The sequence below is a fragment of the Thalassophryne amazonica genome, chromosome 4 (genome assembly GCF_902500255.1).
Source record: "Thalassophryne amazonica chromosome 4, fThaAma1.1, whole genome shotgun sequence".
NCBI classification, from domain to species: Eukaryota; Metazoa; Chordata; class Actinopteri; order Batrachoidiformes; family Batrachoididae; genus Thalassophryne; species Thalassophryne amazonica.
The window spans coordinates 67,012,294-67,024,586 of NC_047106.1; the positions used below are offsets into that span (position 1 = coordinate 67,012,294).

At 42.6% G+C, this 12,293-nt stretch overlaps 1 protein-coding gene across 1 annotated transcript in view; it reads left to right on the plus strand.

Moving 5' to 3' along the window:
- Nucleotides 1–618: 618 nt before the first annotated feature.
- The window catches only part of clmpb (CXADR like membrane protein b), a 287,660-nt gene continuing 275,985 nt past the window's right edge, over nt 619–12,293 (plus strand). The window contains exon 1 of the mRNA XM_034168027.1: nt 619–915. Coding sequence (XP_034023918.1) covers nt 816–915 — 100 coding nt within the window. The 5' untranslated portion in view covers nt 619–815. The remainder of the gene's footprint in view (nt 916–12,293) is intronic.

Here is a 12,293-nt window from a genome sequence, read left to right on the forward strand (position 1 = left end):
CAAGGAACATATGACATCACTTCTGACCAATGAGGAGACAACCCAGATTGAAATATTGAAAACAAAGGGGGAGAGCATTATAGGACCACTGGTCTCCTGCCAAAGGAGCTCAAGGAGAGGTCGAAACTTCCCGATCATATGATAGAAAATTTTAACAAGAGCCAATTTGGCTTAAATTAGGTTTGACAGGAGACTGATTTTCTTCATGCTCAGTCCTAATGGAGGATGTGGACTTTAGGCCCATTTGACATGTCAGCCAGATTTGTAATCTTTGACCAAAACCAAGGCATGCAGCCTTTAATATAAAAAAAATTAGAAACCAAAAGGGCACATAATGAGGATGCACTGATTAAAATGTGGTTGATAGATGAGATGAGAGGAGGAGAGATGGTTGGTTTTGCTTATTAGATGTCTTCCCGTCCAGGACATGTCTGGGCTTGTTGAGTTCTGGTGGCTCCTGCTTGTTTATATTACACGATATATGGTCAAATTAAAGACAAATAACTTGTGAAGCTGTTCAAACAAACGGCTTTGCAAGTGGAGGTCTCCATCCTACAGCATCCCCTCATCACCCACCTATTCGACCTCCTCCTCCTCCTCCTTCATCTCCTCCTCCTCCTCCTCTCTGGCGTTTTGCGCGGCGGAGGAGGAAAGGAGGAGAGACTGTGGCGAGGAGGAGACAGAGGGGACTCTGGGAAAACAGGGAACTTTGCCTCTGACAAACAAAATGACGACGCGGAGCTTTAAAGGAGGACATGCGGGTCGGACTCGCGTGCTGACTGAAGGTTGATTTGCGTTGCCACGTTGGTGAGTGAATGAAGGAGAAATCAGCCCGAGCGCATTGTTTCCAGCAGCTCCTGTTCCATGTGGGATTTCCAGCCGTCATGTCTGCAACATTTCGCTCTTTGTTTCTGGGTAAGTCACCTGCACACGCACGCTATTCCGCTTTCAATTCCGATTCCTCCTCCGGTTTACTAACAGTGTGGGAGGGAAAAAAAAAAAAAAAGCAAAATCACGTCCGTACGTCGTCTTATTTATGTTATTGTGTTTTGGCTTCACAGAAGCATCTGGCAACTATTTTCTGCTTTCATGCACAATGATGCCAGGGTTTTTTTTTATTTATTTATTATTATTATATTTATTGTCATAATTTATTGTATGTTTCCCCCCTCTAATTTAGAATCTAAAATTAGGCGTGCCTGAATAATAAATGGACATTTATTGGCTGCTGGAGACATTAAAGGGTGGAGGGGGTGAGGAGATAAAAGTTCACTTTATTCCCCCCGCCCCTAAAATTTATTATTATCATCATTATTATTATTATGATAAATTAAGTTCCTTCTTTATTTTTATCTTTCATGCTGCCTGTAATTTAAAAGCAAGCCTGTCATATTTGCATATGGGCACACAAAGAAATCAAAATTTTGACCACAGAATTTCAGTGTGTTCTTCTGTGTGGCTCCCTTTGAGTATGGTGGAAAAATAAACAGATTATTTATTCATTGATGTTTTTATTTATTTATTTGAAATAATTACATTCTATGCAGTTGCAGCACAAATAATGTTCTCTTGGATTGCAAAGAAGGAATTGTTGCACAGTCAAGAAAGAGCAAAAATTCTGTCATTATTTTCATTGTACATTTTTTGTCAGTTGTTTGGTTTTCGATTAATGGCCTACCTGGGTTACACACTATATGAAAAGTTTGTTCAGATTCACTCACCTTTAGGTGACATCCTCAGTCAGCATACAGTGAAACTGCACAAAAAATACATCTTTGGAAATTTTTTTTTTCACTTTTTCACTTCGCTGTCACGATTGATTCTGAAATCAGTTGATTATTCGCAATCCCCTATTCGTTTCATCTTAAATGTTGCTGCTGTCCTACTGTAGTTGCTGTCCTTCCTACTGCTCTTATTTTTTATTGTATTGCAGGAATTGTGCAGCACAGTGCAGAATTCCTGTGACTTCTTGGAGTTTGTGCAGCACGAGAGAACATTTAAAATCACTTCTGTAAGTGGTACTGCTGCCTCAACATCTGCAGCAAAGACAGAGGAAAAAATGTTCTCAATTTAACAGCAAACCCGGAGTTTTCATTTAGCACATTTGCTGTTTTAAATGAATTTAAATGTGTGGTTCTCAGAGAGACAAAGCAAATGCAACCCGGAGGCTTGTGCACTTTCACAACTCTTGCAGTTTGAGAGATATATCAGAATTGTTTGTGTTTGTGAGTGAAATGGTTTTTGAGAGCATTTTCTGTTATTACTATACTGAAACAGCTTGGAAGTGTTTGGACCTGGGCGGCATGGTGCTGCAGCGTTGGCACCATCGGGTTGTGGGTTCTGTGCAGCCTTTGCATATTCTTTCCAGCTCTGCATCACTTCTCAGTAGATAGACTGGCCTTCTGTCACTGTCCAAGGACATGCAGGTTGGGTTAATGAGTGACTCAGAATTATCTGTAGGTGTGAATGTTAGTGTGACAGTCAGCATTTGTCCCACGTGTCTGAGGATAGGGCAGATTTTTACTTCTACGTGAGCGATCGACCAGAGATCGCCGACTGCTGTGTTGGTGTTTACCCTTAAGGTTTTACATCACCACTGGGGGCAGTATTGCATACAGTACCACAAATCATAAAAGAATACCAGAAGAAGAAACAGTTTGCACTAGGCCTGCGCAGTTTAGGCGGTTTATCCAGTACACGGTATAATTTTGGCAGATGGTAGAGATTTGAACTCCACCGACTAATTGCGATAACGGCCGCAAAGTTTTTCAATCCAGGAAAACTCCTCTGTGAAGCGGATGTGTGTGTATGTGTGTGTAAACCAGTTTGCTGCGGCTGAGAGGAGTGTTCTGAGCTGAGGTGACAGACTCTTACTGATGTTCATGAAAGTTTGTGAGATTCCTGTTCTGTCGCTGATATTTGCAAAGCTGTTGTTTATTTATTTCAGCCGACGCACTGGGGGAAGGCGGAGGCTCTGTCGTGACCTGAATCAAACATTTGAGAAAGCACCACATTTTATATCACAATTATTTTTTTAACCGGAGCAGAAAGACAAAATCAGGCAGGTAACATCAATTTACCCAGACTGACTTCAAATATGAGTAAATTAAATATTTTTATCAAATGTTTGGTGGTTTTATGTTGAGTTTTGTAAATGAGAAAGTGACCGTCCTGAAAGCACTTCATGTATTCAGAGCGAGTGTGCCATCTAGTGTTCAAGAGATGAAACTTCAGCTGCTGACCATAAATTTATTTAATTCTTTCACCAGAACATCAAATCTAGGCGTTCATCTTAGATGTACCTTCTGGCAAATTGTAGCTGTAGTTTTGAGATCTGCACAATAAATGATTTCAAAATTACATTATATCTGTTTTTTGTTGTTGTTGTTGTCATTTGTATTTATTTATTTTGATCAATTTATCTTTGCTAAGGGACCCAATCAGAAACACATTATGATTTTTGCACTTAAGTTTATATCGTGATATATACTGTTACCGTGAAGGGATTCAGTTTATACTGCGATATGAATTTTAGGTCATATCATGCAGCCCTAGTTTGCACCCTGTTAGCACAGCATGTTGTCTTTGGAAAAGTAGAATGCCCGGGCGGACTATAGGGATTTCAGCGGAAACCATTTTTTGCAAATTATGTCATAAGTGTCACCAGTTGGGTTCGGGTTAGGGTTAGGTAACCTGATTTTCCGTGACACCTAAACCACCATATTCTACACAGGTGTTAGTCACACCCGTTGACTTTCCCAGAGTGATCATACATTGCAAATAAATGTATTTATTGTCTTGCCTGTCTTAACTGTGTGCTGGAATTTGTGGAATATTTCAAATAATCATTGAGCTCTTCCACCTGCTTCCATTATTTCATTGCAGTTCTTTCAACCACACAGTTTCTTTCGCTGCATCAGAGAGAGTGTAATGTGGATATGTGAGAGAGCTACACAGCAGTGTATCAAAAAGTCTCAGAGTTGTTTGATTACCCATAATTCTGGACATCAGCCTGAAGTAAAAAAACAACAACAACAACAAAAAAACTGTTTGGCTGTAGACCTCTGCGATAACTGGTGGATGGATGTGTGAAAAACTCGGAATGGTAAATGGACTGCATTTATATCTCGCTTTTCCATCTGCATCAGATGCTCAAAACGCTTTACAAATAATGTCTCACATTCACCCTGATGTCAGGGTGCTGCCATACAAGGTACTCACTACACACACCGGGAGCAACTAGGGGATTAAGGACCTTGCCCAAGGGCCCTTAGTGATTTTCCGGTCAGGCTGGGATTTGAACAGAGGATCCTCTGGTCTCACGCCCAACGCTTAACCACTAGAACATCACCTCCCCTGAGGTGATGGTCAAGTGGAACCTGTGTGCAGTCCACCCTCATCTCAGAGTGTGATGGGAGGGACTCAGACATCTTGTCATACAGAAGGGATGAGCAGCTCTAAAAGATGCATGGATGCTAAACGCTGTTTAGGCCCAGGCCTGGCAGTGGTTTGAATCATATTTGTCTAATAGATTACAATTTGTTCATGTAAATGGGGAATCTTCTTCACAGACTAAAGTTAATTATGGAGTTCCACAAGGTTCTGTGCTAGGACCAATTTTATTCACTTTATACATGCTTCCCTTAGGCAGTATTATTAGACGGTATTGCTTAAATTTTCATTGTTACGCAGATGATACCCAGCTTTATCTATCCATGAAGCCAGAGGACACACACCAATTAGCTAAACTGCAGGATTGTCTTACAGACATAAATACATGGATGACCTCTAATTTCCTGCTTTTAAACTCAGATAAAACTGAAGTTATTGTACTTGGCCCCACAAATCTTAGAAACATGGTGTCTAACCAGATCCTTACTCTGGATGGCATTACCCTGACCTCTAGTAATACTGTGAGAAATCTTGGAGTCATTTTTGATCAGGATATGTCATTCAAAGCGCATATTAAACAAATATGTAGGACTGCTTTTTTGCATTTACGCAATATCTCTAAAATCAGAAAGGTCTTGTCTCAGAGTGATGCTGAAAAACTAATTCATGCATTTATTTCCTCTAGGCTGAACTATTGTAATTCATTATTATCAGGTTGTCCTAAAAGTTCCCTAAAAAGCCTTCAGTTAATTCAAAATGCTGCAGCTAGAGTACTGACGGGGACTAGAAGGAGAGAGCATATCTCACCCATATTGGCCTCTCTTCATTGGCTTCCTGTTAATTCTAGAATAGAATTTAAAATTCTTCTTCTTACTTATAAGGTTTTGAATAATCAGGTCCCATCTTATCTTAGGGACCTCGTAGTACCATATCACCCCAATAGAGCGCTTCGCTCTCAGACTGCAGGCTTACTTGTAGTTCCTAGGGTTTGTAAGAGTAGAATGGGAGGCAGAGCCTTCAGCTTTCAGGCTCCTCTCCTGTGGAACCAGCTCCCAATTCAGATCAGGGAGACAGACACCCTCTCTACTTTTAAGATTAGGCTTAAAACTTTCCTTTTTGCTAAAGCTTATAGTTAGGGCTGGATCAGGTGACCCTGAACCATCCCTTAGTTATGCTGCTATAGACGTAGACTGCTGGGGGGTTCCCATGATGCACTGTTTCTTTCTCTTTTTGCTCTGTATGCACCACTCTGCATTTAATCATTAGTGATCGATCTCTGCTCCCCTCCACAGCATGTCTTTTTCCTGGTTCTCTCCCTCAGCCCCAACCAGTCCCAGCAGAAGACTGCCCCTCCCTGAGCCTGGTTCTGCTGGAGGTTTCTTCCTGTTAAAAGGGAGTTTTTCCTTCCCACTGTAGCCAAGTGCTTGCTCACAGGGGGTCGTTTTGACCGTTGGGGTTTTACATAATTATTGTATGGCCTTGCCTTACAATATAAAGCGCCTTGGGGCAACTGTTTGTTGTGATTTGGCGCTATATAAAAAAATTGATTGAAATTGATTGATTGCATCAGTCAAGCTTGAACCTTTGTGCGCATGCGTGAGTTTTTTCACGCCTGTCAGTTGCGTCATTTGCCTGTGAGCAGGCTTTGTGTGAGCAGTGGTCCACCCCTCTCGTCGGATTTTTATTGCAAATAAATGTCTGAACGACTTGGAGCTTTGCTGCATTAATTTTTTCCAGAAACTGTGAGAGACCTCCAGGTGGTAACCATTTGGAAAATTCAAATGGCTTTCAGAGATGATTTTATGGGGATTACACAGATTAAGGAGTGCTCCAGCCAGTTTAAAGGCCGCCCACAGCATCTGAGAGTGCGCTGCGTTCCGAGCGCCGATCGACAGGCTCAAACCCCGCTGAAACAACCAGATCATTTCCAACGTGAAGCCTTTGTTGATCCGGGACGTCGTCTGACTTACACAAAAATGGCAGGAGACGTGGACATCAGTACTTTTTCAGCACATTCCACTGTTACAGGAATTTTTTTCATGGAAAGAAAAGCGGACGGATGCACCACGGAGCTGTTCATGGCGCGGGACAAAACCACCTCCGTGTTGGTCTCACAGGACGGCTTTCAGATGGCTTTCAGACGGCTGTCGGTGGGTTTTCAGTTGTGTGGCTAACTGAGAAATTGTGGATGAGCCTGGACATGCCAGAACATGTCCTGTGAGGCTTCATCATGGTGTTGGTTTGCGCCATGCGGCACCGCCGCGACGCACGGAATTCCTCCGCTCCTCTTTCCATGACAAATACTCCTGTAACAGTGGAATGTACCGTTAATTTCCAAACTGGACGCTGTGTTTTATCCGGGACGTCCTCTGACTAGCACAGGAATTGCAGAAGACGTGGACATCAGCACTTTTTCGTCATATTGAGACAGACGTGCGAAGGAATTCCGCGCGTCGCGGTGGAGCCGCATGGCGCAAAGCAACGCCGTGATGAAGCCTCACAGGACATGTTCTGGCATGTCCAGGCTCATCCACAATTTCTCGGTTAGTCACACGACTGAAAACCCACCGACAGCTGTCTGAAAGCCATCTCAAAGCCGTCCTGTGAGACCAACACGGAGGTAGTTTTGTGCCGCGCCATGAGCGGCATGGTGGCGCATCCGTCCGCTTTTCGTTCCATGAAAAAAACTCCTGTAACAGTGGAATGTGCCGAAAAAGTACTGATGTCCACGTCTCCTGCCATTTTTGTGTAAGTCAGACGACGTCCCGGATCAACAAAGCCTTCACGTTGTAAATGATCTGGTTGTTTCAGCAGGGTTTGAGCCTGTTGATCGGCGCTGGGAGTGTGCCGTGCTCTCAGCAGCTGTGGGCGGTCTTTAAATCCCCATAAAATCGTCCCTCAAAGCCATTTGAATTTTCCGAATGGTGTCCACCTGGAGGTCTCTCACAGTTTCTGGAAAAAATTGATGCAGCAAAGCTCCAAATCGTTCAGACATTTATTTGCAATAAAAATCCGACGAGAGGGGTGGCCCACTGCTCACACAAAGCCTGCTCACAGGTGAATGACGCAACCGACAGGCGTGAAAAAACTCACGCATGCGCACGAAGGTTCAAGCTTGGCTGATGCAATCACACGTGATTCAAATCCATATGGTTTTTGCAAAAAATAAAAAGGTCGGATACTTTTCTAACAGACCTCGTGTATATATATATATATATATATATATATATATATACACATATTTAGCTCGGCACAATTTTTTGGTTTTTGATTTTACTTTTCTTTTAGTGTCCTACTCACTGTTTTATAATTGAGACTCCTGGTCTAAAGTTGAGGACAGTTTTTCTGCCATTCACAGGAGGCACCATTCTGAATAAAAAAAAATCAAAAATTAACATAAAAAAAATCAAATAATACCAAAAAGAAAATACAAAACTTTATTATTTGTGTTAAAGAGGTGATGATGAGCTTGCAGGCACAATGGAGTTGGTGGGGAAAGGTGACAGAAGTGATTTGTGATAGAAGGATATGTACGAGACTGAAAGAGAAAATTTATAAGACCAGCTATGTTGTACGGCTTTAGAGACTAACAGAAAGACAGGAGTGACGAGGATGGATGGGATTAGGAATGAACATATCAGAGGGACAGTCTAGGGAGGACAGCTCGGAGACAAAGTCAGGCAAGATTGAAATGGTTTGGACATGTGCACAGGAGGGACCCAGGGTAAATAGGGGGAAGGATGCTGAGGATGGAGCCACCAGGCAGAAGGAGAAGAGGGAGGCCAAAGAAGAGGTTCATGGATGTGCTGAGGGGGGACATGCAGGTGGTTGGTGTGACAGAGGAAGATACAGAGGACAGGGTGAGATGGAAACGATTGATCTGCTGTGGTGACCCCTAATGGAAGCAGCCAAAAGAGCGGGGAGCGGGGACTGCTTTCTTCCACCTGCGAAATATAGCGAAGATTCGTCCCATCCAGTCTGTGGCTGATGCTGAGACCCTGATCCAAGCATTTATCTCTCCTAGATTGGACTACTGCAATGTTCTATTTTCTGGTTTACCGCAGTCCAGCATTAGGGCTCTCCAATTGGTTCAAAATGCTGCAGCCAGACTTTTGACACGAAGCAGAAAGTACAACCACATTATACCCATTTTGGCATCCCTTCACTGGCTTCCTGTCCCAGTGAGATCAGATTTCAAGGTTGTGCTACTAACCTATAAAATTATTCATGGACTGGCACCTCCCTACCTAACTGACCTAATTAAACCTTACGTACCGGCGCGGGCTTTATGTTCTCAGGGTGCAGGACTACTTTGTGTCCCTAGGGGGAATAAGAAGTCTGCGGGTCACAGAGCTTTCTCTTATCGTGCCCCTGTTCTGTGGAATGATCTCCCTGCATCAATAAAACAGTCAGATTCTGTGGAGATTTTCAAGTCCAGACTTAAGACGCACTTATTTTCCCTTTCATATGGCTAGCATACTGGTACAGTTTTGTTTTTATGCTTTTTATTCTTTTAATTCATTTATTACTAATTGGAGCGGGCTGTGGCCTCAGCTTTACTTAAATTCTGGGTCTTTTAGTGACGTTTAGGGCTAGTGGCTGGCATTCACCTTAGTATTTCTCTGTTTTTCTTGTTGTTTAATGCTGGCAAATTGTACAGTATTTTTTGTCTTTCTGATGCCTGATTCTGTTTTTTTCTCTGTTTAAGGTGCAGCTCCATCCAGAGATGGGAGTTGTATTCGTGTTGGCGATCCTCCTGTCCTGTGCGCCAATAGCATTTCTTGTATATTCGTCCGTGAATTGTTCTGTAATTTATGTTTGTAGCATGGCCCAATCAGAGGGTCACCCCTTTGAGTCTGGTCTGCTTGAGGTTTCTTCCTCAGAGGGAGTTTTTCCTTACCACTGTTGCTCTGGGGGTTGGTAAGGTTAAACCTTACCGGTGTGAAGCGCTTTGAGGCAACTCTGTTGTGATTTTGCGCTATATAAATGAAAATAAATTGAAATTGAAATTGGAGCACCAAGACATGGCTGGCCACAGGGTGGCAGGTTGTCTGCAACTGGTGGGATAAGGAGGGGGCTGGGTGATCAGAGTCGGAGGAGGGTGAGAAGTTGTTCTGGGACTGAGGCGTCCAAATGCTTCACCTCAGAGAGCTGTGGTGGATGAGTGCTCCACTTGTGGGCACACCATCTAAACCCAGCCCAGTCTCACGTTTTTTTTGTTGTTTTTTTTTTGTGCTCCTGTTCAATCAATCAATCAATCAACTTTTTTCTTATATAGCGCCAAATCACAACAAACAGTTGCCCCAAGGCGCTTTATATTGTAAGGCAAGGCCATACAATAATTATGAAAAACCCCAACGGTCAAAACGACCCCCTATGAGCAAGCACTTGGCTACAGTGGGAAGGAAAAACTCCCTTTTAACAGGAAGAAACCTCCAGCAGAACCAGGCTCAGGGAGGGGCAGTCTTCTGCTGAGACTGGTTGGGGCTGAGGGAAAGAACCAGGAAAAAGACATGCTGTGAAGGGGGGCAGAGATCGATCACTAATGATTAAATGCAGAGTGATGCATACGGAGCAAAAAGAGAAAGAAACAGTGCATCATGGGAACCCCCCCACAGTCTACGTCTAAAGCAGCATAACCAAGGGATGGTCCAGGGTCACCTGATCCAGCCCTAACTATAAGCCTTAGCGAAAAGGAAAGTTTTAAGCCTAATCTTAAAAGTAGAGAGGGTATCTGTCTCCCTGATCTGAATTGGGAGCTGGTTCCACAGGAGAGGAGCCTGAAAGCTGAAGGCTCTGCCTCCCATTCTACTCTTGCAAACCCTAGGAACTACAAGTAAGCCTGCAGTCTGAGAGCGAAGCGCTCTAATGGGGTAATATGGTACTACGAGGTCCCTAAGATAAGATGGGACCTGATTATTCAAAACCTTATAAGTAAGAAGAAGAATTTTAAATTCTGTTCTAGAATTAACAGGAAGCCAATGAAGAGAGGCCAATATGGGTAAGATATGCTCTCTCCTTCTAGTCCCCGCCAGTACTCTAGCTGCAGCATTCTGAACCAACTGAAGGCTTTTTAGGGAACTTTTAGGACAACCTGATAATAATGAATTACAATAGTCCAGCCTAGAGGAAATAAATGCATGAATTAATTTTTCAGCATCACTCTGAGACAAGACCTTTCTGATTTTAGAGATATTGCGTAAATGCAAAAAGGCAGTCCTACATATTTGTTTAATATGTGCTTTGAATGACATATCCTGATCAAAAATGACTCCAAGATTTCTCACAGTATTACTAGAGATCAGGGAAATGCCATCCAGAGTAACGATCTGGTTAGACACCATGCTTCTAAGATTTGTGGGGCCAAGTACAATAACTTCAGTTTTATCTGAGTTTAAAAGCAGGAAATTAGAGGTCATCCATGTCTTTATGTCTGTAAGACAATCCTGCAGTTTAGCTAATTGGTGTGTATCCTCTGGCTTCATGGATAGATAAAGCTGGGTATCATCTGCGTAACAATGAAAATTTAAGCAATACCGTCTAATAATACTGCCTAAGGGAAGCATGTATAAAGTGAATAAAATTGGTCCTAGCACAGAACCTTGTGGAACTCCATAATTAACTTTAGTCTGTGAAGAAGATTCCCCATTTACATGAACAAACTGTAATCTATTAGACAAATATGATTCAAACCACCGCAGCGCAGTGCCTTTAATACCTATGGCATGCTCTAATCTCTGTAATAAAATTTTATGGTCAACAGTATCAAAAGCAGCACTGAGGTCCAACAAAACAAGCACAGAGATAAGTCCACTGTCCGAAGCCATAAGAAGATCATTTGTAACCTTCACTAATGCTGTTTCTGTACTATGATGAATTCTAAAACCTGACTGAAACTCTTCAAATAGACCATTCCTCTGCAGGTGATCAGTTAGCTGTTTTACAACTACCCTCTCAAGAATCTTTGAGAGAAAAGGAAGGTTGGAGATTGGCCTATAATTAGCTAAGATAGCTGGGTCAAGTGATGGCTTTTTAAGTAATGGTTTAATTACTGCCACCTGTTCACAAAATGAATCAAATTCTCGTGACAGGGTTTTTTTGTTTAACTATTACTAACCCTACTCCTACCCCAACCCTAACCTTAACCATAACCTAACCCTACTCCTCCCCCGCCACCCTAACCATAAACACCCCCGAACCCCCCGCTTCACTTTTAATTTCGTGCAGCCATCATGGAATGAATTAGAATGAATTTGTGCTGCCGTGATCAAAATGAGGCGCTTTTCGTCACAGTATCACAAACCAATAGGTTAATGTATATTTCGTGCTGCTGAATCACAACTTGCCATGAGACTGGGTTGCTAAACAGCAATAGAACAGTAGCTGCTGCATCGAGAGGTGCACCAACTACTGACTCATTAAGTGATGAAATACAACACACAACCCTGCCTCTCACTTTGTGCTGAGATTAAGTGAAGTTGCAGTTTGTGTGTGTTGCCTGATTTTGCAGCAGAGACATTATCAAATGAAATGGTCACATGTGCTGTAGGTTGTGTTTGTATTCTCAGTGTTTGCAAATGTTTTTTCAATTCGCAAGGCATTTTTTGAGGCAGCCACTTGTCATTGAATTTATGCAGGTGGGTTTTTCTTTGAGTTGAACTTTTTTTTCCTGCATTTGCTCTGTCATTTCTTCATTCATTTTCTGCCACTTATCCTCAGAGACATTTGTTCTGTCATATTGAGTGGCAGGATAAAGCAACCAAACTACAGATCATCAGAGCATGTGTCTTTCCAGTGGCCACCTATGCCTGCGAGACCTAGGTACTGCGCAAGTTGGATGAACAACACATCACATCCTTCGAAAACAAGTGCTAATGAAGGATCTTGCAGGTCCCATGGAC